Raw genomic sequence first — 27,795 nt, forward strand, 5'->3', positions numbered from 1 at the left:
TAACATCTTAAACAGAGATATTTTATTCAAAGCTTTTTCAGACATTAGATTAATGCAGAAAGGACAAAAACTTTCCAGATTGACAAAATTACAATTATCTTCCATACAAATGTAGACTAGACTGCTAAAAGACTTGGTTTTGTTCCTACAGACTGTAAGCAAGCAAGACAATTCATATTAAAACAGCCTTCTATTTGTTAAAAAATCACATAAGAAAATTTTAGCTGGTTACACTACCTTAACAACACAACTAACACGTTTAACATGAATGCTCCTCCAGAATAAGAAATCTAAATAAAGGAAGAGAGTACCAATAAGGAGTTTTACTGCATCCTTCATCCTTTGAGTGCTTACATGCTCAGCTGGGCTACCATTTTTTTTTGTGTGTGTAGTTTTTTTGTTTTCATTTCGTTTTGTTATTGGTTTTTTTTTTTAAATTTTTTTTTTAAACAAAGCTGTGCTTTTCTATAAAAAAAGTTTTATAGCCTTGATTGTGCCATAGGAAAAAAAAGCCTGCAGTATAAAAGAGTTCATAGTATCGAAAATGCCTTCCCCTTCCCCAACAGCACCTAAATATAAAGAGGTAAACAGCAGCTAGCTAGTCTAGAGTGGTGTCATCTACGAAAATCGATCCCCAAAACACAGTGGAATATTTCTATTCCACCAAGGTTTCAATAAAAAAGACTGGCATATAAATCTGGCAGACATGGACAACATTTTTCAAACAGTACATTGTTCAGAGTCAACAATTCACATCCTGCAAGAAAGTTACAGATCTTTCTTTTACAAAACTTCCTTTTCAGTGGCAAAGGAAATTAAGGCCACCAGACTCGCATCTTAAATTCACACACAGAAAACACAAAAATACGCCGTGCTTCTGAGAAGGCTCTGTTCTGTAAGCAAAGATGACCACAATCTGAGGAACCTGGCCAACTGGAAATTCACATGATCACACAGCTTCTGTCAGATGCCCTTGGGCCTGCCTGTTATGGATAGAAAGAGTCATCTTTGAAACAAAATCCAGCACTAAAAGATTCAGCAACTCAAAATAATATACCATACATTTTTCATATATGAAATTATTAGCCTGGCATGGTCTAAGCAAGAGTCAGCACACAAAGCTGTACAACCTGTTATTGCCTGTAAGTAAAAGACTTCTAGATATCTTTCCTGTGAGAGGTAATGGAGGACAGGTACCAGAAAAGCACAACTTAAATAATTACCATATTTGAACCTCCAGTCAAAAAGCATCATTGAGTTTAGACAGGCGGTGAATACTGCAGGGAGCACATACAAGTACCTTGAGAGTTTTTATCTAAAGAAATCTCATCTCTCTACACCACTTTTCTAAGTAAAGCTACTAAGAAACACGTTAGCTGAATTACCCAATCCACAAGAGCAGGTGGATGCTCTTCAGTACTTATGCATAACAGCAGTAAAAACTCGACTCTGTATTAAATGCCACAAAGTTATGATCCAGTCATAGGTCAAAAACCATGGTTGCCAAAAAACAGTACTACCAACACAACCAAGTCTCTCCATTTTTGTCTGTTTATATATGCACACTTACAGATCTGTATTATCTTTTCTAACTGACTAAGTTATATACTAACTGAAAGGTAGCAAAGTTTTAGGCAAAGTAGCAAACTTGAATGTTGCATTACAGGAACTTATGTTTGTTTTTTTGGGTTGTTTTTTTTTTGGTTTGTTTTTTTTTTTTTTTTTTTTTAAGGAGAACTGGTCAAAACAGTAAGGTAATGAAACTCATAAAGCAAACAATCAAGGATGTTATGCCAGTATTTTCCCTTGTATTTCACAACATTTTACACTGTCACTGCAAGTTCACATCTTTCCACTGCCTTTAGAGCTGCTTTTCTTCAGCATGCAAGAGGCATTTTCTCGGACAGTGTCTTCAAATCTCTTTTCCTCTATCAGAGACAATGAGAGATTTAAAATCTGAAAACTTTAGGTAAATTTAGGTGTACCTGCTTAAGCCAAATGTTACCATAAACAATTGGCCTGAAATCTTATCAAGAACAGATATTCAGAAAAAAAAAAAAAATCCCAAAATCTTTAAGTTTTAAAACCTTGTTTTAAGGAAAATCTGCTTCTCTCAATCAAGGGAATACCTGAAGTAATATATTTTTTTAATACTGGTTTTAATAACCCAACTTCATGCTTTCATTGTTACCAATTAAACAAAACAAAAATAAAAGAACACCCATATCCAAACAGGTATGATAGTCTCCCAAAAATTCATGACACAAATATTTGTTTTTTCAACCTAAACAATCTTGTTAACCTAAACCAAGATACCTGTTGGTGGTAAAAGTCGTCTTCTTCCACAGCTTCAGCTGCTTCATCCTCAACTTCCTCCTCCTCCCTTTCATGTATAGTTGTTTTAAAGACAGTGCTTCTCTGAGCAACCTCCTGGAACAGAGTTTTAAGACTTGACTTCTCTAAAGATCTGGTGCTGATCTCCTCAGCTTTTGAGAAATGGGAGTTCCAGCTGTTGGCAAAGCTACTTGTACTGATTTTGTCTATATACTTTTCATGAACTGCTGTGTATAAATCACAGTCTTCACACCTTAGTTATAAATCTCTTAATGGTTAAAAAGAGTCTTTCTAACAAGAAAATCAAGTTCTTCAAAATTTACTTTTTTATATGTTTAAATATTTTCTTTCAATTGCAAGATGTCATAGCAACTGTCCTACCCCAAGTTTTAACCCCTACCTTGCCAGAATTAATGCCTCATTGCTTAAAGTGAGTTTCACTGTAACATACCCCACCCCCCATAAACACACAGTTTTAAGGAAAACTAATTTAAGATACAAATCACTGAAAAGTTTACTAAAATGTTATCTTTTCAAAGCATATTCTAAGGCATTGCCCAATTCCTGGCATGCGGGCAGTGTCTGAACAAGTCATTCTTCTACTGCTTATACTCAACATAGGGAAAAAATTTTGCATGCTTCAATAGACTGCATTCCTAAATTGCAGTTAAGACAGACAGGGTACAGTATGCTTGGTTGGAAAGCAAAAGGAGAAAGCTTTACTGAACACCTGTAAAGTCCTAACAATCGTTCCATCTGCACCTTTACAGGGGATGGCACCCCAGAAAGACAAGTTTAAACACATATGAGGTACTTTACCTCTCCCTGAGAATTTTTCAGCACAACTTTCACATCTTCACCAGTGCCCCAAGAATTCTGGTTCTTCCAGATGAGGTCAGTGGGAGGGCTAGCAGTGACTCCAGCATTTGCAGCCCAGATCTGTTAAAAGAAGTCACACACGACCATTATCTGCTAGTGTTATACACTTTCATGTTATTTATTGAGTTAATGTATTCCGTTTAATTTATACTGGTGAATCTCATCCAATTACGAAAATACAAGTCTCTGTCTACCTACTTCCAAAGTTCCTTACAATAGAACACCGCTATGTTTTCTAATGCAGGGACTTTTGAATATAAAAATGCACCTGTTTATGGTCAAAATTATTGCTCCATGTAGAAAGCAAGCTTCTGAAAAACATAATTCTGTCCAACTTCTTCCCAGCAATTGATACAACCAATGCCCAATACAACTACAGGTGATTATTTTCTGAACATGTACATAGAAAGGACAACTAAAAACCTGGTGTCTTACTGACACATACAAGTCGGCCTAAAGCCCATTTCAACTAAACAGCTGAATCTTGACAACTTACTGTAACAGTTTGGCCCGCCTTTAGTAAGTATGTTGAGTTATATCTGTAAGTAGCAGAAGTGTCTCCTATTTTTCGAATCATCTCCCAACCTCCCATAGGTTGATCCTAATAAAAAAGAGAAAAAAAAACATTTCCATCAGCAGTCATTTTCTGTTACACATGTAGGGTATTTTACATATAAGAATGTAACGCACAAAATTTTCAGTGAAAACATTTGTTATCACTTGATCTTCAGCATGCAATTAGAACCATTTTAGCTAAACTTGTCTTACCTCTTATTTCAAGTTAAAGCTTAACACACTTCTCAGTTCTGATGTTCTATTAACGAATGTTTATAATTTGCATCAGTTTTGTTACAGCTTGGTTCAGAAAAATACATAAATATTAAAATCCCCTTACAAATACATGATACCTTTTGTTGAAGCACAGAATAACAAACAGGCTTCTTAGAAAACAAAATATTCCTGTCAGTCATCTTAAAATGTGTTTCTACATACGCACACCTCCCGCTAAATACTTCTTTGCAAGACCTACATTATCTTTTCCTTTCAATTATTTTTTCCCCATCAACTACTTGAAAAGCACTAGCAAATCTTATAGAAAAACACATACAAGTCATCATTACAGAATAACTATTTCAAAACAAGAGATCTTTACAAGTTGTCCCACCAACAGAGTTTCCAAATATTAAACATTTGCCACTGGAGTCTGAAAACAGACAGCTAAGGTCATCTGCAACAAACACTCTTACTGAACTTAATGGATGCTGACATTCAGTTGGTCACTGTAACAAAACATACCATACTTAAAGAGGATTTAAAATATTTTCTATCTACTTTTTGTATACATAAGCTGTCAAAAACTTGTGAAAATTCCGTAAGTACAGCTTATTACACTGCACTACAAAATGTTGCTCAAATCTAGACCCCTTGCAAATTGCTGTAAAGCCATGAACCGTTCATGGCTTCTGGTAACAGAACTAATGGTCCTTCCATGGAAGGATGAATGTGTATTTAAATTAAATAAAAGAGGGGAAACCCATGTGGTACACAAAGTGGGGGGAGAAAACCTCCATAAGTTCGAACAAGTCAAGAAAAAATATGGCAGGTTGTGACTCCCTAGAAGTAGTCTTTGATTTGTCTGAATTTAGTCATCTAAACACTTAGCTGTCTACACCAAGATAGCTATCAAGGTTTCTTCCATTCAGTAAATGTAGTCAGCACTCTTAGCCAAGCAGGTAATTAAGATACACATCTAGCACCATCTGGAGGAGTCTATCCATCTCTTCATTGATTAAAGGAGACCAAAACACTTGGAACCAGACCAGTCTTTGTCATCTAAAACACCAAGACCAGGTGCCTTTCAGTGAAAGTAACAGACCTGATAATATTAGGCAAAGCCTATGTGTCACTGAAAACAAAGAATGTGGGTAACAGACTTCTACACACTGCTGAGGCTCAGACAGCACAGGAGAAGGCAAGAATTACTTAGACCTCCTCTTAAATCAAGACTGCAAGAAACAAGGTCTGGTAATTCTTGTGTCCTAATGAGACGATGCTCAATTCTCTCTTCTCCCAAACAAAGGATTCACAAAATCAGTCTCCAGTCTCCAACCCCTCCTGTGACCACTTGCAGAACTATATATGACATAGAACTTATTTTGCTTAAGCAGAAATTGCAAGTAATATTGGGGGGGGGGGGGGGACGGACACACGGGGAGGAATGTACGGAATATAACAGCATCATTCTGAGAGCAACGTAAGGAAAAGTTTTGATTATTACTCAAATGAAGTACCCTTTCATAAACAGGTATGTGTGTTCCCCCCAGTACAAACTCCAACCTATTCACAGAATGAAATAATCTGAGTAGCCATCATAAAGGTGGCTTTGGTGTGGGAACTGAGGGCTCCTGAAAACTGTGGATGCATTCAAAGAAGAAGGAAAACTATGATTTAGAGAAGCTATAGGCAAGTACAAGAGTCACAGGCAACTAATTACATTTAGATATTTATTTTGCATTGGTATGTAACTCTTTTGGGACTTTTTAAGGCAGAGAAAGTTCTTAAAAGGCTTCTAAAGTAGCCTAATGTCTGTTTGCACTATTTCCTATCAATGACAATGTTCACTGTAAAGCTTTACAGGCAGATCACTTGCAAGCCAGAACTCTGAAGAGCGATGTAACACTTTGGCAGGTGGGCAACCTAGCACTAAAACAGTTATGAAAAGCATTAGAAATCATTAAGAAGTCATCATATCAGTCCAGAATACTGTATGAAAGCTTATTTTGTGACACTCTAGTTTCTTCATGCCACCTCTTATACAGGGTGCTTTAGATCCAGGCTCAACATGAAGCCTGAGGGCTGAAAGGGTGCTGAGGATGCATTCTACCTCTCACCAGCCCACTGCAAAGTCATGATACATGTGCATTTTCAAACCTGTTCAGAGGTGTTCTTCAAGCGGATGAATTTTCCATCAACATCTATCTCCTCAACAGAGACATTTCCAGTGGCAGAGGCTGAATGGGAAATGCTAACACTACTGCTGGCTTCAGATTCCTCCACATCAATCCTCTTCCTTTTCCCTCTAGTTGTACGCACATTACGGCTTGATGAAGCTCGTGAAACTGTCACTCGCGAAGATGGGCTTGGAGAAAGTTTCAGCCTATATTGAAGAAAAGAAGAGGTACACACGTATCAGACTTCAGTTTAACTTTTTCCACTTTTTTTTATAGAATCATAGAATCGTTAAGGTTGAAAAAGACTTCTAAGATCACCCAGTCCAACTGTCACCCCAACACCACCATGTGTACTAAACCATGTCCTGCAGTGCCACGTCTACATGTTTTTTGAACACCTCCAGGGATTGTGACTCCACCACTTCCCTGGGCAGCCTGCTCCAATGCCTGACCACTCTTTCAGTTATGAAATTTTTCCCAATATCCAACCTAAACCTCCTCTGACGCAACTTGAGGTCATAAACTTTCTTCCTGTCTCCTCTTCTTCCCACAAAATCATACAGCAAAAAGGTATAGGAACATAGTAAACAAAGCATGTTACACAAATAAGTGAAGACTTCAGTACTTATTGAAGAAATTAATAAAGTGTTGTCAAACAGCTGATTAACGCTTTTGGCGCATAGAATACTGGCGGACTACTATAATAAGATCATAAAGACATCTCCATGCAGTTGTTAAAGACTGCATTCCTGGGTAAATAGAATAAGTAAAGAAAAAAAACTTTTAGGGGAACTTAAACCTTTGTAGGAAATTTATGCAAAAACCCAATAGCAGAGGAATTAGCCTAGACAAGCAGGATGTCAGTCAGAAAACAGTGAAGTATCAAACTACTTTAAATGACAGCTGTGACTCATCATGTGAAAATTCTCAGTATTGCTGAACTCTGGGGTCTGATGTGAAAAAGGCAGCTAGCTGATAAGCTGGTCAATCACAACAACTATTACTTTATTAAAATTATCCTATACTTAAAAAAGTTTGGCTAACAATTAAATAACCCTGCAATTAACCTGAACAAGAATATTAACCATGACACCAAACCTGCAAATGACAATTCATTACGTCCTTTGTGCCGAATCTTAATAGAAGAAGGGTAATTGTTCCCCTGAGAGCTATTGGCCTGATACTCAAGCAGCCTGGTCTCATGGAGTAAGCATGTCAGACAGGAGCGGACAAAAACAAACAGTATCTTAGAAACTGTAGTAAAGCACCTAATGAAAGCACCCCCAGTAAGAACTGCCCTTTAACACAGAACGAGAAATGAAGGAAGCACCACAGATACCAGCATTCTTTCATACCTCTCCTCTTCACCCTCCAGCAATTTCCGGTATGCACAGATTTCCATATCAAGTGCCAATTTAACATCCAGAAGTTGTTCGTAGTCACTCAGCTGCTCCTGCATCTGATTTCTTATCTCTGCTATTTCCTTCTCCTTCTCAGACAGTGTTTTGTGACAGTTTTCCTGTTCCTTGGCCAAGCTGTCCTCCAGCTCTTGCACTCTATCTTGCCATGCTCTAGACTAGAAAGCATTGAAAACATCAGTGGTGCGAAGGAAAGCTCACTCAAACCTCCATGCACTCTTCTATCCAGGCGATATGAATTCAAAACATTAGGTTAAACATCCTCCCCCCTTTCTGAATTCATTTGCCCATATTCAAGCTTCCTGTTCTCCACATCACCTACTACAAACGTAACACAAAGTTCCAATGCAACTTGCAATATACTTTGAAAGACCACTGCTTAATTCTTCTGAGATCTGAAGATAAGTTACTACACCTGAATTTACTCAGTCAGGAAAAACTGAGCTTAAGAGTCAAATGGTTTAAGGTGTGCTGGACAGGACACAAAGTACAGTTCAGTGTACTTCACAACCTGAAGTAATTATTCTTTGGCTTTCAGGTGTCTACCTCCCACTCCAGTTTACTACTGCCAATTCTGAATTCTGGGAGGAAGTTCCTCTAAAAGAGTAAGGGTTATTGTCAGCAAAAACCCATCCGTCTGGTATCAAAGCCTTCAAGGCTTGCTGAAAGTACAGCGGTAGGTGTTCCATGACGAAAGGTAATTTGTCATATGCTTTAAAAATCACATCAAGCTAGTAGAACTTAATATTGCACATACGGAATGGAACGCTTATCAAAGAAAGGCCAAATGACAGCTTTAAGGTCTACTTTCCCTGAACATGCTTTCTTCTGTTCGGTAGTCGCTTGAGATTTTTTTAATTAAAGGACAGGCACAGGAACCAATGCCCCACAATCACCTTGTCTGGTTACGTCACTGTTTGCTATACAGGCACTCTGCTTAGGAAGTCATCATAATCCAGAGACAATGAAAATAGGCAGTCTAAATGGCCAATGCAGAGGGCCAGTGTAACTGGTTGTCAATGCCAAGAATCAGATATGGTATTTAATAAAAGCAATTGAGTGTCACAGGGAAGATCCCAGTGGAAACTACTACAGAGCTCAGTGTTGGTAACTCAAATCAGACCAACACCAGTGATAAGAGAGTTGTCTTCTTCCAAGAGAACAAAGCTGAAGTTAGTGCTAGCTAATGGCAAACAAAACTCTACTGGTTAACATCACCAGCACTACCAAAAAAACCCCACAGGCGCAAAAGGGTCCTTTTGGTGGACAATTACAGTCAAATTGGCAGAATTTGATTTTGATAGCCCTGAAGTTAACAACCACCACCTCTGCAAACTCAGAAGCAAGTTCTCTGACCCTGCTGTCACTCCCAAGTAAGCAACAGAATACAGGCAATTAACTAAAAGTAAGAAGAAAAAACAACATCAGAAACACCTGTTGACTGAACCACCAGAAGAAAGACGATGGTAACCTAAAGGCAGAAATAAGATCCAAGTAGACAAAACTCTCGCATAACCTCATGCACATTAATTACATCACCTGATCTTTTCCAGAGACTAACTTGCCTACGTAACAGGAGAACTGTGACGACTCATACTGGTATCTGCCAAGTTATTTGGAAACTTATGAAATAACACCCCCTTGACTTATATTCCTCACTTGCAGGACTTGAAAATTCTGCATATTTCCAAGAGTCTACTGTACAGGAGGAATACAATTCAAAACATATCACAGAAAGGATCAAAGTAAAATATTAGTAATGTTCTATATTTAAAAAAAAAAAAAAAAAATGTTTTGCTGCACTTTAAGTTACAAAAGCCAACTCCTAACATTTCTCATTTTCACTCTAGATTTTCCACTGCAGTGCACATGATGTTATTCCCACCAAATAAGCTAGTACTGAATATACGACTTGTCATACTACTTCAGGTGTGATCTGTGTGCTCTGTGACCTGTGTAATTAGTCTCTGCTCAAGACCTTGGTCTACAAATGCTCAAGTACACTTATTTCATGTAATTTCTCAGTCTCATATTTAACCTTAATCCTAGTAAAAATCACTCTCAAAAAAAGTTCTGGATGCAAAATGGATCTAGGTTGAAAACAGACACCACACAGACAGAGACTGCATACTCCAGCTCTGGCTCTGAATGTTGCTTTTGGAATCCTACACTAGGCTGCCAATTACTACGGAACAGAGCTAAATTGCTTAGAATGCCAAAAACTTTTAACACAGACCTCTTGTCTAAAACAGTCTCATCTATCTGCAAAAGTTTCCACAAAAGCAAATTAACAGTATGACCTTTCAAATACTCACTCCGTAGCAGGGCATTGCACAAAAAAATCAACTTTGTCAAAAGGAGACATTAAGAAATTTGAAAAGTACAGAATAGTAGAGCAGAAGACAAATTCAAGTCATGATGCTGAACATACTTACAAGTTAAGTGAAAGAAAGTCCTTCAATATAAAATTAACAGCCGTAATTAGGCAAGACTGAAGTGTCACAAACAACTTATTACCTCTTTCTGAAGGCTGGAGACATGGGAAGACAGATTACCAATTCGTATGCGACTTTCATTCAGTTCTTCTCTCATCGAGTTGGCTGCAGTATTGCTCATCTCAGAGGAGAGTCTAGCATTCTCAATCTGCAGTAGATGAAATTAAGACATCAGTTTCAAAGTAGCTTTTATCAAAAGAAAAATGAGTCACTAAAAACCACACACAACATTAAGCCACAAAGTTCCTCTCTGCAGCTCTAACACAATGAAACATCCCTTTCTCTTAGGGTTAAATATGGTGGCTCAATTACCATGCTGGATTGCCCTACCTGAAATCATAATCCTCTGAATATTTATTCTAGAAAAGTCTCCCTTGTAGACATTACTGAAGTTGGACTGCTAAGTTCAGTTTTCATTCTGGTCAATGTTTAGCTTTATATATTTAATTACCAAAGCGCCAGTTTTTGAGTATGCTTAAATAGAAGAAGCTAAACTGAAATTACTAATTCTATAAAAACAAGCAAACTTCTGTTAATTTTCAGCCAACATAAGCGGATTGATAATGCGCCTTCAGATTACAGCACCAGTGCCATGAGTCACTACTGCTTCATTGTATCACAACTTCAAACTCAAATAATTTTTTTTTTTAAACTGCCTACAACATTCCTGCCAAACACTACCACATCCACTTCAGCAGCACCACAAACTTATTACTGAACTTGTTGTTGCAGATGAAATGGAATCCAAGAAAACTTTTTTAAATAAGAGACAAAAAAATACAGAAACCATATACCTGAAGAGAGGGAAAAAGAAAGCCTCAATTATGAAAAGATTTTTAGACAAAAAAAAAAATGAAAAAAGTATTTTTGGTTAGATTTTATTTTAAATACATTTTTTGAAGTGAGACTGAAGACCTGAAGATAAGCAACTGAACACTGTTAAGACCGAAGACTGAAACCTATGCTAATAAATTCAGTTTGTATCAACTTCTCTGCTGTAACATCCAACTGTGTTCTTAGAAATGCTAACTGCAACAAGTATAGCCACAGAAACCAGGTTCAGCTGAGACATCAGGATCCCTCCTGACAGTAAAGCCGAATCATAGCAGAGGAAGGAAATGAAGAAGTATAACTGATTTCAGCTTAAGTGTGCTTCCTCTCCAGGAAAGTGAAAAGCAGAAATCATTGGGCGTGGTAAAATTTCCACATTCTGTACAAGGTCAGAGGACTCAGGACATTGTCTTCTCAGCAAGCCCTACTATGAAGTAAGTTTCACACAAAATACAGGACACCTTATTGATCATTAAGACTACATTACAGTTTACATGTAACATATCCACCTCCCTTGAATTCACAGTAATCTCAGTACTAATCACTTTTTTCCTGCAGTTCACCTTCACAGGGTGCTTTTTATTCTAGTATTATTGTAGTGCCTGAGGATTAAACCTGCTCCCAAAATGAGACCTGAAAAGGCAAATTCACCTTCAGAAGCACAGTAATTTTAAACAAAGCTCCATAATAAAATCCTCTGAAATGCAAGTAATTAGGGTATCTTTACACTAAATAACACAAAAATAAAGTACATCAGACAACTGTACGAAAAGACATTCTCACTTTGGCATGGTAAGTCTGTTCAAGCTCTTCTTTGTACAGCTTCACTTCAGCATCATGCTGCTCTCTTATTCCACGAAGGGCTTGGGTAAGTTGATGCTCACTTTCAACTTGACGCCCAGAATCAACCTCAACTAAGCGAGTTTCATGTTTCCTTCTTGTTTCATTGATTTCCTAAGACAAACAGAAAAATAAAATCACATCTGGTAAATATCAGACAAAATGAGTTTCAGAAGATTATCTTCTCACCAGATGGCAATGCAGATTTTAGCTAGCTTTGTGGATCAGCATTGCATGAGTTTGTTTTGACACTGAAACTCAGTGGAAACACCAGGCCATTTCCCCAGTCTGATCTGCCTAGTACATTATTTTGCAATAGCCAGTCACTGAAATAAAGAGCTAGGATACCATCAGCCTGCAAAGTCACAGGCTTCTTCCTTCTAAGAGTTGTCTGGATCTTCAACAAACACACCTAAACATGATTAGATTTTAGAAATACATGCTCCCTTTCTCTAGATATCTTCTATGCTTGCACGAAACGAAAGTACTGTGAAATTAAACAGTCACCTTCACCAAACAGCATTTTCCCCATTTATTTGTACGCTTTTCTGTGGTCTCTGGAGAAAAGGACTCCAACAACATGAGCAAAGCTGAAAATACAACTAGCAAGGAAACATGCACAGGGAATAACAGATAGCATGGTTAGGTACATTTGTTGCTGCACTAAGCTGCCTGCTGGAAAGCCTCAAGCACTACAAGAAAAAGCTGTAAAAGACAAATATTTGTCAACTTCTGTTTCCATAATTCAAAAGCATCCTGTTAGAAAGTTCTGGAGTTAAAAACAGTACAAGTACCTGTTTGAGTGTCCATTTTATTTCTTGTAAAGGGATTATGTGAGAAATTATTAACCTGCTTTCCCATTACTATGAAAAGAAGTGTGTATTTCAATACCATGCGCAGAAATTAACACGAAACAACATGATACATGAAGCCATTTTATCACAGGAAGTCTGAGTTAATACCATTTTTCCTAGAAAAAGAAAGGTGGAAGTCTTCCAGCTAGAACAGAGGTAAATCCCCTGCTCCAAGTGGGAGTTCAGACCAGATGACTTCCTGTGGTCCCTCCCAACCTACATCATTTTAGTATTCTAGAATGACCCCTAGTTGTCATCTTCCCTTTGAAAATGTGAATTCTGGAGATGAAAGCATTTACCTTCTCATACATATTTTTACGGAATTCCAACTCCTCCATGAGACTCTGACAACGGTTTTCAAGATCCACCTTCAGCAAAGTTTCATTTGCAAGCTGTTCCCTGGCAGCAGCTGAAGAAATTTCAAGCTTTAAGAAAAAGAAATAAAGAGTCAACACAACAACGATTATGTAGCAGAACTCGCATAACACAATGACCTCGGCTACCTAGAAGTACAGCTACCTACATGTTATGGTTGAACTTGACAATCAGATCCAGTATTTACACCACTAATGTCTTTCCCCCACATCTTTTGCAATCGCTTGGCACAAGTGAGTTCTACATATTTCACATTGGTAACTAGCATTAGTTACTACTTATACTTACTGCTACTTACCAATTTTCCCCTATAACATTTCAGTTTTTCTACACGGCAAATACCAGTTTCCTGGTCTCCTCAACCCATCCTCTTGAGGTGGTGTTGCTTAAGATCACAAGTCATGTGTTTCGAAGGGTTAACAAAACTAGGATAAGACTTCCCCCCCCCCCATCTTTGTCCTATCAGATGCCTAGATGATGGAGAATCACACGGAGAACCAAAAGCAGGGCAGAGAGAGTCACAAACTGTTACTTGTCAGTTATTCATTGTCTGTATTTGTGAAGGCAGATGCCCCCCCACAGCTCTAGAATTTTTCGAGTTTGACTCTTGACCTGCTTTCTTCAACGTAAATTTCGGAGTCTGCAATTTTAAAAGCACTCTATTTCACCATTCATGTTTACTAATAAACTGAACAGTACTGAATACACCTAACCAATACTGCTTCCAACGCTGACAGTGAACAACAGTTTGTTCTTGCTGTGACTACATGATAGATTTGCATCCATTTTTTGTCTACAAAGTTGCATTTTACCAGAATGACGGGTCTTACTATGGATGTATTATACATAAAGACAACTCATTTGCTGTCAGAAGCTTGATAGTTAAATATTTCTTCTCACCTCTAAAATTTGATGTTTTAAATCCTCAGTTTCTAACTCCAGACTTCTCTTATCATCAAGGGCTGTGGCCAGTGCAGCTTCTTTAGAATTGAGGGCTGCTTCAAGCTCTTGAACTTTGACTTGGGTTCCATTAAGATCAGATTCCTTTTTTGCATAGCTGGAATAAACCAGAGAAAGTGGTAAGAAGGTCTAGAAATGCTCCTAGACTGCTGACTAATAAAATAAGGTGCAATCTGAATCTTAAGCATGAGACACCCGACAAAAACATTTTGCCTTGGCTTAATTTACTCTCATTTAAATCAGCTCCTTAGTTCTGCTTTCTCTTCTGCTATAACAATAGCTTACTATTTTGCTTAGGTTGTAGAAACCTAAATATAGGGGAAGCTCGTAGCATCAAACAAGTCTGAGAGGCATACACAGCAAGGGGAAACTGTGTGTTTATTAAATATACCCCTCGTTTTCTCTTTAGCTAGCCACTGTAAAAACATCCTATCTTCAGCAGAATCTTCATATGAAGAAATAAGTTCTCCCATCAGAAGGCACTTTCCATAGGGTGGAAACAAGTAAATTATCTTCATTGCCTTTTATCCATGTAGAGGCTCATGCAGACCCACTGCCTGAGCTTCAAAGAGCCCACTGCCAATTAACAGATCAACTCCTCAATGAAAATTTATGTTTACTGTCTATAAGCCAGTCCTCCATCAGCAGACACTGTAGCACAGTGAACTGCTTTGCAGCACCCTTCTAATCAGACAGAATGGCAAAGTCCCACAGATATGAGGAAAGTTACCCAAATCCTGTCTATACAATAGTCCGTGCCATCACTGAAACAGTACTAGTGCAAAGGTACAGGTGTTTGCTTTCAAAAGCAAACACATAAGCTTTTGAAATTACCAGTCAGATTAGTCTTTGTGTCTACATAAGCGGTCAGACAATTTCTAGGGGTTTATTCCCTAAAAACGGCATATGCAAACAAGTAAGTCAAATCAGAAAAGCAAAGTAAGGCCACATAAACACAAACCTACCGTCTTCAGCCTAAAATTATTCACAAATAATGCTACAACAGGCTATCAAGAATATAGGAAAGGAAAACCATATTTAGGAATCAAAATGACTGTTGACCTTTAGATGGCACAAGCAGCTATGTTTAAATGCATAACACAAGTTCTGCTACCTTGAAGTTGATTTTTTTTCTCTGGGATACCCACATTTCTCTAGTAAGGGTAGTAGCATATAGAAGTTCTAGATGTTTATAATCAAACTATGAACATTTTACAGGAATGGACAGATCCAGGCTCAGTAAGACAAGAGCTAGCACATCCTTCTTCAGTTTTCACACTTCTCTGCAGAAGTGGGGAAAAAAAAAAAAAAAAATCAGAATTCACAACACTAAACTGAGAAGACTGAAAACTGGATAAAGATTCTTAAGGACAAGATTCAAAAGTGTTACAGCATTAATAAATTCACCACTTTTTAAAATCACTGTCCTGCTTATAAGAAACAATAGCAATGATTCTCAGCAAAATGAATGTAAAAATCAACTCACAATTTTAAAAGGAGAGACTCTCAAATTTATGAGATGCCTTTCCACGACTACATGCAAGCACATGCAATTAACATTGTGCTCAGGAGAGGTGCATGCACAGAGGCTTGCAAAAAAATATCTGTAGAAACAAAACTAACCTTTGGCTGTTTGAGCAGCACAGCCACGCGGTGGCAGGCTCAGCAGGGGCCCAGCGCACCCTCACACCTAACGCCTTCTCCATCTCCACAGCTCCATGCTGCCCCGTCCGCCCACGGCATTTCACACGCCACTCCTCAGACCCAGCGGGTCACAGCAGCGGGGTCCACAGTTTGGACGAAGGCACAGAATTTAGGCTTTGGCCATGCAGGCTTCTGCTTCGAGCTCTCCACAGTGTTCACGGGAGGCCTCTGTCCCGTCCCTCCCGTCCCACCCGGGACCTCAGCATGCAGGGAAGCTGTACAACAGCAGGGGAAAAACAGGGAAGGGGTCATGCTATGTCTGTAACACAAATCTCTTCGTCACCTATTGGGAAGTTTGTGGAACCACATCAGGCCTTTGTTGATCATTGCTGGAGAAAGCTTTATTCAACTCATAAAGAAACTGTTCCACATAGGCTCTCTCGCAAGACTTCACGCTGAAACCAAGCCTATCAAGTTGCAGCCTGAAACTAGAAAGCTGCACACACACACAGAGCCAGCCTGCCACCCGCCACTCCGCCCGGAATTATCTTGGACTCTGAAATAGGAGGACTCCCCACACACCTTCAAGTTACTTTGTTTTTAAATTTTTTTAATACAAATACCTCTACCAATTACAAACCGGTAGGCAGCTGAGAAGAGAGCTCTTGCTATTGGGGTGCCAGAGAAAAAGATACATAATATGCACTAGCAACAACAATATGGTAAAAACCCAATACACTATGTGTACCACTAAATCAGGTATTATCAGTTAACACCAGCCGGAAGTACCTGCCTTGATCAGGTATTATCAGTTAACACCAGCCCGAAGTACCTGCCTTGCTTGTTTGTAACAAGACTGGCTGTGAAGCCATCTTCTAATTTAATGCAAGTGAACTCATAGAAAGGGGGGGGGGGGGGGAAATAATTAAAATTAAGCACTATTAGTAGTTAGTGGTATGAGTTGTCTAACTATGAGACAGCTCATCCAAACATATTCTCAGAAAGAAACAGAAACTGGAGCTCAGCACTTCAAACACTGAAAGCCAGATGAAATCTCGGCAGCACAGCAGTGTCATCCCAGCCCTAAAGGAATATGGGAAAGAAGTCAAACAGATCAGAAAAGTCTCTGCAAATTATGAAAACAAACACCAAATGTATACAACATATACCTCACCCTTACACCTAGTAATTTTCACCAGGAAGAACTTCAGCCTCTCCACAATATCTAACTTTCTCCTCCACAAAAAGCCAAAGCCACATCTCAAAACAACTAATGAAGAAAATTCAAACACCTTCTTGTTGTAGTGTTCAGAAATCAGTCAGAACTGTACTCCTTCAAGTAGTTTGGGTCATGAAAGACAAATAAAAATGAAGAAATAATTGCTGACTTGCATCTTCTTCAAAGCAGCAGCTTGTCGTTTATTTTTTTACTTCAAAATGTGTGGGTCTTCTTATCCATGGAATAACAGTTTAGTTTAAAACAGCGTAGAAATAAGATGTGCTGAAATAAGAGCCAGCTCCCATTCATTAACACGGTACTTCAGGGGAAATTTGCACATCGGAAATGTAACCCAGAACATCTAACTTGTACAGACACTAGAGAACGTAAAGAACTCAGTCTCACTCCTACCTAGCATTACCAGCACAGCTCTCACTAGTGGAGTTGCAGCCACATACATTTTAGAAATGGCCCAGCACACACCCCGGCAACACAATGCAATCTGTTTTCCCCAAGACGCTAAAATCACTCAAGCATCCTGACAGCAGTAAGCGTGCCACAGTGCCACTCTCAGGAGTACAAATAACCCTGATAGCTGCAGTACATCTGCCCAGCTCACCATTAAACAAGCGGATTTCTCACACCAGATGCAGTCTAGATGAGGCACAGATTTCTAAGCAGGTTAGTTTGCTCACCATTCCCAAAACTTAATAACCTGTAAAGGTGAATAAATCAACTCACACACAACCATGAGGTACCGTGGCTAAGTTGCGTCTGGTTACCTACAGTAGATCATTTAAAGCTAATTCAGAGCTCTCAAATACCCACTTGGTTCAGTCAATGTCCAAGTCACTGAATAGCTCACTGAAAGAGGCAGGCTCCCTTTTCACGCTCTTGCACAATCACCGCTCTTCCCTCAGCCCTGAGGTTCACAAAATAACCTAGAATTTCCTGTAAACGCCTTAAATTTTTTCTAAGTTAGTAGAAAAAACATGCAGGAAGAAAGGTAAAAATAATTTTTTACCAGTTTATTCAGTTGAATCGGCCTTCTGGATCCACACAAACCACACACCTGATGCAAGATAAGCAGAAGACTGCTCCCTTCAGTGACTACTTAGATCTCAGGTATAATTTACAGTTCCTTTGAAACTGACCAAGTGCAGGATGCCATCAACCTACAGAAGATTTTTCTCACCTCCCACATGCACCTCCACTCATTTCTGCCAGTACTTACAAAGTCAAATCAAAGCTAAGCACTACCAACAGTAACCAAACCCTTCATGAAAAGCACTGGTTTTCAGCCAATTCATGACATAGCTATTCGTGTTATAACTGCAGCCTATATACACATCCAATCCAAATTACACAGTACTGCACATTCCTGGTTTTCCACTCCAGCTGTAGAGAAAAATGAAAATAAATTAAAAAAACCCTATAGTCATTAATGTTTTCTGTTTCCTTTAGCTACCAGTAAGTTTTCCACGTTTATTCCCCTACAGTAGACAAAACAGTAAGGCTATGTTTAGCAAAGAAGTGATTTACAATAATATAAGAAACACCCATCTAAAAGTGTTCAAGTTTTTCGTGTATAGATCAACATGACAATAAGTAGTTGGACAAGCTTGCCTTTCCTATAAACAAATATATGTAACTTGGTTTCAACTTGTCTCATGTCACCCGTTTTAGTTAACTGGAGACAGCTGCTGAGTGTTTCTCTAGCCACTTACAGCTGAACAGTGACCCTTCTTGAAGGGCTCAGTCCACCATGTGAATACCACTATTTTAACCAGAAATCTAGACAGAATCTTTATACTTGCAGTACATACATATAAAGTCACTACCCACTACCATATCATCATTAGACGTTCACATATCTGAGGCCACCTTTCTTTCACCCTACAGCAAATCGTTCCTTGCATTGTTACACCCTACATAGCATGGAAGATGGTCTTAGATAAGTTATATTCTTACATTTCAATGGCTTAAATTATTGTACAACAAGTTAGTCACCCCCCTCCTCGCTTCTCTGGGTGCTGCTCTCTCTACAGTACACATCAGAACAGTGACTGATTTCAGATTAAAGCTCAGAAGTTCCCCAGCCACCAATCTTCACCTCACTTCCTGAGATGACCTACAATAATTAAAATATGCTTCAAAAAGTTTTAAGTCAGCTTCCTCAAAACAGTTCCTCTAGCTCATTACAGTGTATCACATATGCGCCATGGGAAACACTGGAACAGCTGTTACAACGTTGCTTGCATTGACACAACACGGTTCTTCTGAGTAGCTGCTTAGGGTACAAGGTATTACAGGTGTTTATTGTACTGCCTACTCCCACCACAGAAATTCATTTCAGAATATAGATGATGAGGAAGACCAATTGAAGATACTAAGTAAGAGAGCCAGAGAGATAACCTCTTAAATATTAAAAATGCACAAAACTAGTTCCTTGCCACTATAACATTGACTATAAATGCTTGCACTCTATAAACAAACACTTGGTGATAATCAAGGACCATTATATCCTTTACCAATATCTTCAATAAACCACATAATTTCCCTCAAAGTGACTTTTATCACATTGTCCGCTCTTACAGGAGAGCAGATGTACTTCAGCACTGGAAGACTGCCACAGTGAAATCTCAGCCTGCTAAAGATAAATGCAAACAAGGAGTTTTCTAAATTAACTAGCATTAACACCAGCTCACGCTTCCTAAGCAGTGCAATTACCTCACATCACAAATCAGAATACAGACAAGTCCAGCTAGGGATTTTGACCTGCTGTACACTTACATAAGTCCCCACAATGAATGCTCACCTCGCCAATGGAAATCTGTCCTGAAACTGGACCCATAAGCAGACCGAGTAACACAACAGTAAGTCTGGCTTACCGAACTGCCCCTGTTCAACATCACTAGGTAACACAGCTGTGTCAAAATTCACAGTGTAAATGGCTGTTAACCGCTCAAGTTACATATCGGGGTTTTTCCTCCACCATCTTGGCTCCACAGTCCTCCCCTGTTTGCAGCTATTGCAAACGACAAAAGCATGATACACTTTCACCAAAAACCAGAAACTTAAACCACTCTGTAGTATGCTGGAGTGATGGAGCAATTCAGAGCTCTACCCTTGTATCTGCCACTTAATTGATGACATTATGAAATGCCTAAGGCTCATGTCTTTCACTGCTTTGCCTGCACTGCTTTCTCCAGGAATGTGAAATCTGCAGTAAGCTGAAGTCTTACCCAAGGCCACATCGCTCTCTTGTAGGAAGGGCACCCTACCTAAAATTAACAGCTAGGAATTTGGTGCTAATTGCATCATCACACACTTTGAGACTTTAGCTGAGGATCCAGCTATTTGCAGACAACCACCTTGTTTCGCCTTCATTATTCATGAGCAAGTCCAGTAGTTACAAAACCATTTGCACAGACATATTTTCTAGCTAACATTAAAGCTTACATGCCCACAATGCCTTTAGTACTCCACTCACAGACAGATCTTCAGTGAAGCCACAACTCCTCACCTCACTACCATCAATTTGAGTCTAATGATAACCTGATACCCCTCTTTGAATGACTGTCTCCATAGCAGCCTGGCGAGCAGCCATGGCTCTCCTGCTAGTGATGAAAGCACACTGTAGTCTGTGAATCCTGGCCATTCTCCTGCACCACTCTCTCAGGCCAACAGTACCTGTAGTACAGCATGGCGAACAGGACCGCAGCTGGTTTTCCGGACAGATTAGTTTCTGAATTCAGTTCACTGTGCAGCCACACAACAGAAAATGTGTGGTTAAGGATGCAAGAGCAAGAATCCTGAAGTTCCCAAGACCATTTTCAATTAGCAACATGAGCGTAGGTTGTTGAACTACTACTGCTGACGTGTTCTACAGCCCTTGAATGCAGAAGCATGGCAATCACAACTGAGCGTACTATTCAAAGGAAGGAAGTAGAGGGATGTTTCTACAACAGCTGTCACCAATGGGAAAGCACACAGTAAAGTCTTGCATAACCAGCAAAGAGAAAATGAACTGGAAATACCGTTACACATCAGTAATTTCTCCCAACCCTTTCACAAATTAGGAAATAGATGAGAGCTCCCTTTTCTCCACCTCCTAAGAGCTATCCAAGAGTTCTATATGCCTGAACTCAAAAGCACATGGACTTTTTTCCACGACACAGTCTTAAGACACTTATTTTGGCTTATCTCCATTCTCCCTGTCACAAGCCTCCTTTTACTTCCACAATCATGCACATCCGTTCCTCAGAACAGAAATAGGGAGGTTGGTTTTTTTAACCCCGCATTTTTTCCCCCTAGTTTAAGATTTGAAATATCAAGAGAAGCCTTCATGTTTACTTAGCTACAGCAGTACCCACGGCATGGCAGGCATTCTAGAAGTAGAGTACACAACCAGTCCACTATATACTGCTGTATCAACTATAGAAACAAATCCAGTTTTTCTTCAGGGATTAAAAATCTGAACAGAACAAGTTTCTGGCGCTTAAATTTGGGAAATCACACCATGTATATGAGACTGAAGTTAGAGAATCAGTGAAACCAACAAATAGGTGACTGGCCCTTTAAAATTAGTTTTGAAGAAGAAAGAATAAGTCCTACAGCACTCTGAAAGTAGCTAGAAGCTTGAAATTGATGCACTAACTAGGTAAGGGATTAAAAGATGATGACTGGAATAAAATAAATGGATAAAGCAGTTCAGAAAAATGTTGTACTAACTAGAGGAGAAAAAGAAAAAAAAAAAAGAGTTGCATGTGTCTGGCACAACAACACCACTGCCTACAAAAACATTCAAATAGCACAGGAAGGCTACCTAGACCACGAATCGTTTTGCCCAGTGTCAGCCAACTGAGCAGTGAATCATCTATGCTCCCTCCACAGACCCAGGACATCTTGAGAGCAACTTCTCCTACCATTTATCTCCATTGACTCTAAAGGGAACCAAACACCTAGCCACCACTAATCTGTCTCTTACAATGTGGCTACCAGTATACCTAAGCCAAGCAAACAGTCTGCAGTTTACCAAACAACACAGTCCCAGCTCAGCCCACCTCTCTCTCCCTTGCTCTCAAGTCACCTCCTATATGCAAATCTTGGTATTTCTCTGTCGACAGAAAACTAGATGAGTAGAAGAAGCGAGCATCTTTCTGCCATTTTAATGATCTAAGTTAGCTAGCTGAACAACCAAGGCAACAGTCAGAACACTGGGTAGGACGGTGATGGGAACGTATGGCACTGTTTGCTACTGCAGCAGCACGCTGCTAGATTGGCTCGGCTGCCTTTCACAGCAAGGGTAGGCAAGATGAATCTCACTCTTACAACCAGGATGAGTATTTTGCAAAGGGCAAGATGCAGTTTACTCTGCAAGAATCTAACAATAGCACCAAACAAGCCAGAAAACTCATTTTTTTCAGGTGGCTCTGTTAGTCAGATCCGAACTACTACCATTACTCTACCCATAATTAAATTAAAGCCAGTCTGCACACCACACTACACTTCAGCTTTCTGAAGGGGCAAGGAAAATTATGTTAACAGAACACACATTCTCATCACTCCTTGCAAGCTGAGATCTTTACGACTACCAGTACTCGCATGCACATTTGTGCAAAGTGTTATAAGAGTATTTTTGTCAGGTTTTAATACGACTTAATGGCTTTAAAAAGAAGCCATCAGAGAGTGTGCTGTGAATCAGGTGAAAAAACTCCTTCACTCTTTTTTTAGACTTTGTAAATAGGATTACAGATAAGCTTAGATATCCCCAAGATATTCATCTTGAAAGTAATCAAAAGATGACTTAGGAAACTGTATGCCATAGTATGCCATGTATGCCACCAAACAACAATAAACGGCCACATACAAGTTCATGTAGTATCTAGTAGCCTTAAACAGCATTAAGTGTTTATTTTTCCAAACTATTCAGGACTTCTTGTCCTGAACTATATTCTGTATTCTGTGGTATACAAAGATCATCTGTTTGAGATGTGTACTGACAGACTATCAAGCAATAAGATTTCATTCTTCATAAGAGGTCATAGCTGCAGCACAAGAGCAATTCCCTACCCCCGCCCCCATCAGATTTTTGCCAAGTATCACATCACAGGAAAATGTACATGAGAATATGAGGAACCTCCACGCCCACATTATTAAGTGCCTCGGCTAACAGCCACAAAAGGAAATCTGCTATTGATTGCATCTTGAGCCCAGTCCTCCACATACACTCTTCTGAGAAGCTGACATAAGAGTGTATCTTCCTTCACAAAGTCACTAAGAGATGGAAATTCCTGGTTTGACTTTCAAGTCAAGCCTTTTTGGTGCCTGCCTGCCTGCAGCTACACCTTGCTGTCCCCATCAACAATCTCTTTGATGCAAGACCTTCACAGGGCGCCACGAAGTAACCACAAGAACAACTAGACTCACTAATTACAAGCTCGTAGTTTGGTTTTTAAATAACAAGAACCCAAAAGGTATTGGCACTGTCCGCAGACAGATGAAAACATCAATACGCTGGTTCCCACATGAAACACCTTTTTCATTATGAAAAATGAGAGCTGAGACTATTTAACTGAAAATCAAAATTAACAGGTTATACAGCGGTAAGAGCAAGATTAACAACTCTGCTCTTTTTCCCCCCCCAACATCAATTCATTGACAAACTTTGTGATCCCAAGACTAATTACAACGCTAAGTGGGCCACACTAGCAAAAAAAAAAAAAAAAGCCCAAATTGAAGACTCTCTTTTGCTAAATTAGAGCAGTCACAGAAATCAGATTTAAGGTAAATGCAAACAAGGAAGCAAATTAACGACTGAATCAAGTCAAACGCGTAAGAAGCAAAATCTTTCGGCACAAATCATTTCATCACAACAGCAGAGACCTTGGCGCTGTGCCTTGAAGACTGCAGTCCTGAGGGTATCTCGTCACGGATCCACCTTTCCGAATGTCCAGCAACACGAACATTAGTTGTAGTTATTTGTGAAGTAGACCCTGCTTATTACCTACTCGTGCATTTTCGTGTTATGAAGTTCACAGATTTCGGAAAGGACATTCAGAACGCCTGACCCGCAACAGCCAGCGTACAAGCGCTCACCGCCCCGCGCTTTTCACCCCGAGCAGCTCGACCCTCGGGGACAGCCACCCGCCCGCCGCCCCAAACCCCGCCGCGCTCCGACCTCCCCCCGCGGGCGCGGGGCGGCGCTCCGGGGGCCGGGCCGGGCCCGCCGGGGCGGAGCGGAGCGGGGCCGCGCTGCCCGCCGCTCATTCATTCCGAGCCCAGGCGGCGGCCGGCGGCGGGCGGACACGGCTCAGCCCGGCACCCCCCCCCGCTCACCTGCGCAGCAGCTGCTCGTGCTCGGCGCGGATCGTGCCCAGCTCGATCTGCAGCTTGGCCCGCTCCCGCGCCGTCTCGTCCAGCGCCCGCCGGACGTCGGCCAGCTCGGCCTCGTAGACCGCCTTCAGGCCGGTGACCTCGCGGCCGCGCACCTCCTCCCGCTCGGTGACCTGCAGCTGCAGGGCGCTGTTCTCCGTCTCCAGGCTCCGCACCTTGTCGATGTAGACGGCCAGGCGGTCGTTCAGCTGCCGCAGCTCCTCCTTCTCCTGCAGCCGGGAGATGCGCGTCGGGCTCTGCGCCGCGGCGGCGGCGGAGCCCCGGCTCCGCGGCCCCGGCGGCGTGACGGCGGCCATGGCGGAGGGGCGAGAGGGACGAGTGCGACCCTCGGGGGCAGCGGAGCGGGAAGGAGGGAGACGGGGAGGCGCCGCGGCCGTAAGGGGAGAGCCGGGCCGGCACCGGCGGGGCGGGGGGCGAGCCGGCCACCGCCGTCTGCGCCCGACGCCGGCACCTCTCGCCGCCGCACCGACGGGCTCCGAGCCGCGATTCAATATGGCCGGCGCCCACCCAGCTCCAACGGCCCGCGCGCCGCCGGCCAACACCGCCCACGTGACGGGCCGCCGGCCAATCGCGACCCGAGGCGGGCCGGGCGCCGCGCTCTGCCGCCGGTTGGAGACTAAATTCAAAACCCGCCACCGCCCGCAAACTGTCAGCCGGCGCGCGAGGGAGGCCGCGCCCCGCCCCGCCCCGCGCGGCTGAGGCGGCCCGGGCGCGGCGGCTCCGGACAAAGGGAGCCGGGCTCCGGCTCGGGGCGGGCGTCGTGAGCCCCCCTCCCTCCGCGCCCGGATACCTGTCCCTGCTTCCACTGCCTGTGCAGGTCCCTCTTGCCCCTTAGTTTGACCAGACGGTCTCGGCTCAGGCATGCCGGTCTCTTCCCTTCCTTGCCTGACTCCTTACACCTGGGGACTGAGAGCTCCTGCGCTCTATGGAAAGCGTCCTTAAAGATCTGCCAGCTCTGTTCTGCTCCCCTGGCCCTGAGGACCGTGTCCCAGGAGGTCCTACTGACTAACTGCTTGGAAGTCAGCTCTCCTGAAATTCAGGGTCCTGACTACAGTCCTTGCCTTTCCCATATCCCTCACCAATGCGTGATCACTGCAGCCCAGGCTGCCTCCAGTCTTGACGTCACCAAGTAGCTCACTTGCACTGGTGAGCATCAGGTCCGGTATTGCATCCCCTTGGGCAGGGGTGTCAATTATCTCGCTTAAAAAGTGATCCTCAGTGCATTCTAGAAATCTCCTGGGCTGCCTACTGCTCACCACGTTACTTTTCCAGCAGGTGTCGGGGTGGTTGAAGTCCGCCAGTAGGACGAGAGACTGCGAACGCGAAGCCTCCTGGAGCTGGAGGAGGAAGGGTTCATCAGCAGGCTCCCCTTGATCAGGTGGCCTGTAGTTAGACACCCACAACCAGGTTCCCTTTGTTGCCTCTGTCTCTGTTTCTTACCCATAGGCTTTCAACCTGCTCATGACTATACTTCTAGGACAGCTCTTCACACTGTATTGATTTCTTGATGTAGAGGGCAACACCTCCACCCTTCTTTCCCTGCCCATCCCTTGTGAACAGCCTGTAGACATCAAGAGCCACTCTCCAGTCATGGGATTCATCCCACCAAGTTTCAGTAAGGGCAATCAGGTCATAGCTTTCTAGCAGCATGGTAGCTTCCAGCTCTTCCTCTTCGTTTCCCATGCTCCATGCATTCGTGTAGGGGCACTTCATCTGTGCTGTTGGCCATGTCACCTTCATAGAGGAACAACCCTTGTTTACCTTGCAGCGTTTCACAGAAGCTTCCCTGTTAGCACCTACTACCTCAGGAGCTCCCAGCCCACCTCCGCAAGACTGATTGTGCTGTATCCCCAGCACACCTCTGGGCAACAGTGAGGGCCCACACTAGCACCCTGTCCCTCCAACCATTGTGTATCACCCCACAGTTTGTCACCTGCAAGCCTGGTATGTTCCCCCTCCCCCTTCACATCTAGTTTAAAGACCTGCCAATGACCCTTGAAAGCTCCTGAGCAAAGACCCTCTTTCCCCTTTGAGAAAGGTGAATCCCACCTGATGCCAGCAAGCCTGGTGTCCTGTAGGCCATCCTGTTGTCAAGAAAGCCAAAACTGTGTCCGTGACACCACCGACACACGTTTTGTTCTTGCCTCTGGTATCCAGCAAGCAAGTTCTCTGAAAAATCAGCTCACTACCCCAGCATAAACGAGCAATTGAGATGACATAAACAAAGAGTGAACAATACAAATCTGATCTTCCTATGCGCACGTGCATCCCTCTCCCTGTGGACTGTCTCCTGCTGTAAGCCAGAGCTCCCACCTTGTGCCCAGGCAATCAGCTTGCATTCATGGCAATTCGGCCATGCTGGCTGAAGCAGAAGGTCAGATCCGAAGCCACAAGAATAAAACAGTAAGGTTTGCACAGCCGTGCCTAAGGGCAGTCAGGCAGGCGCTGATAGCAAGTGGATGGGCTTGGTCGGCAGTCAATCTCATACGTTTCTCAACTGGACACTCTCCTGTGCCAGCTCAGAGATTGCAATACCTACAGTGGTAATGGAAGGGGAAGGTATCTTCACCCATTTCTGCTTCCAGGTGTTGTCATACATTCTCCTCTGCTGACAACTCCCAGCACCCAGAGAGAGCTAGGAAGAGCTGTTACCTCTTGAAAGAGCTGTTAGCTTTTGATGATCGTGCCCTGGTGGGATTTCCAAGGTAACGGCTCTCCGTAACCTCCGTTTTTTTCCCAGGAGAAGCAGCCATCTACCACTCCTCTCAGCTGCTAAATTAACAAAGGACTGACTAAAGATAGGATTATTTGTACTGCGGTGTGAATCCTTTCTTTTTACCAGCAACTGTTCTCAAGGAGCCCTATGTGTATGCTTGTAGATTCATGCTCCTGTATTTTAGTTTTTTTATTACATAAGGCTGAATTTATGACTATTGTGATCTCTGTGTGTCTTATTGGGAATCTGGACCTTAGCGGTCTCAAATGTGTAAGTACTGTTAAGCACTAATTTCCCCAAGTCAGTTTCATGTTTGCACAGAGTACACTGAGTGTACACGTGGTTCTTCATCACATGTAAAAGCCCTACCGGTACCACTACAGTGTTTCCTGGTTAACCACTAGAAATTACATTTAGAATTGTATTACTTTTAGAAATATCTCTAAGCAGGACAGAGAGGTAATTGGTGTTTTTAAGTCAAACTTTCCTAAGTTTTAGGTACTCCGTTAATTTCCTCCTGGGCAACAGTTTTACTTGGATAATTGTAAAATTTTTTATAGTCATCAATGGCTGCCTTGCACATGAAGAACTTTTGGAATCCTAAAGCTTAGTTCCTCATGGTTTAAGAGATTTGAGTATTAATTCCAAATGGCATCTCACAAAGGGCAAAATTCCATTCAGGGATAAATAACTGCTCATCCATGCCAACTTTAATGAGATCTGCTCTGCTCAGCAGAGGACAGGACTTTAGAAAAGGCTCTTATTTGATTCTGCACCTATCTGCAAAAGTAAATACTGTATACTTCTCTTGAGGCGTTACTGAAGTGGCAAACAATGTTAACAGCTGCAAAGAGGACAAGAGTACTGAAAAAGAACTTGAG

The 27,795-nt window shown here is 41.7% G+C and overlaps 1 protein-coding gene across 1 annotated transcript; it reads right to left on the reverse strand.

Annotated features, from left to right (window-relative positions):
• Positions 1 to 24,667, reverse strand: LMNB1 (lamin B1). The gene is made up of 11 exons (XM_075411340.1): positions 24,142 to 24,667; positions 13,878 to 14,034; positions 12,902 to 13,027; positions 11,692 to 11,862; positions 10,100 to 10,225; positions 7,520 to 7,740; positions 6,145 to 6,370; positions 3,710 to 3,814; positions 3,154 to 3,273; positions 2,317 to 2,430; positions 1 to 983 (listed from the first exon to the last, which is right to left on the reverse strand). The coding sequence occupies exons 1-11, from the start codon at positions 24,492 to 24,494 to the stop codon at positions 942 to 944; spliced, it is 1,761 nt and encodes a 586-aa protein (XP_075267455.1). The 5' UTR covers positions 24,495 to 24,667; the 3' UTR covers positions 1 to 941.
• Positions 24,668 to 27,795: the final 3,128 nt, after the last annotated feature.

Source organism: Opisthocomus hoazin, chromosome Z, assembly GCF_030867145.1.
Source record: "Opisthocomus hoazin isolate bOpiHoa1 chromosome Z, bOpiHoa1.hap1, whole genome shotgun sequence".
Lineage (NCBI taxonomy): Eukaryota > Metazoa > Chordata > Aves > Opisthocomiformes > Opisthocomidae > Opisthocomus > Opisthocomus hoazin.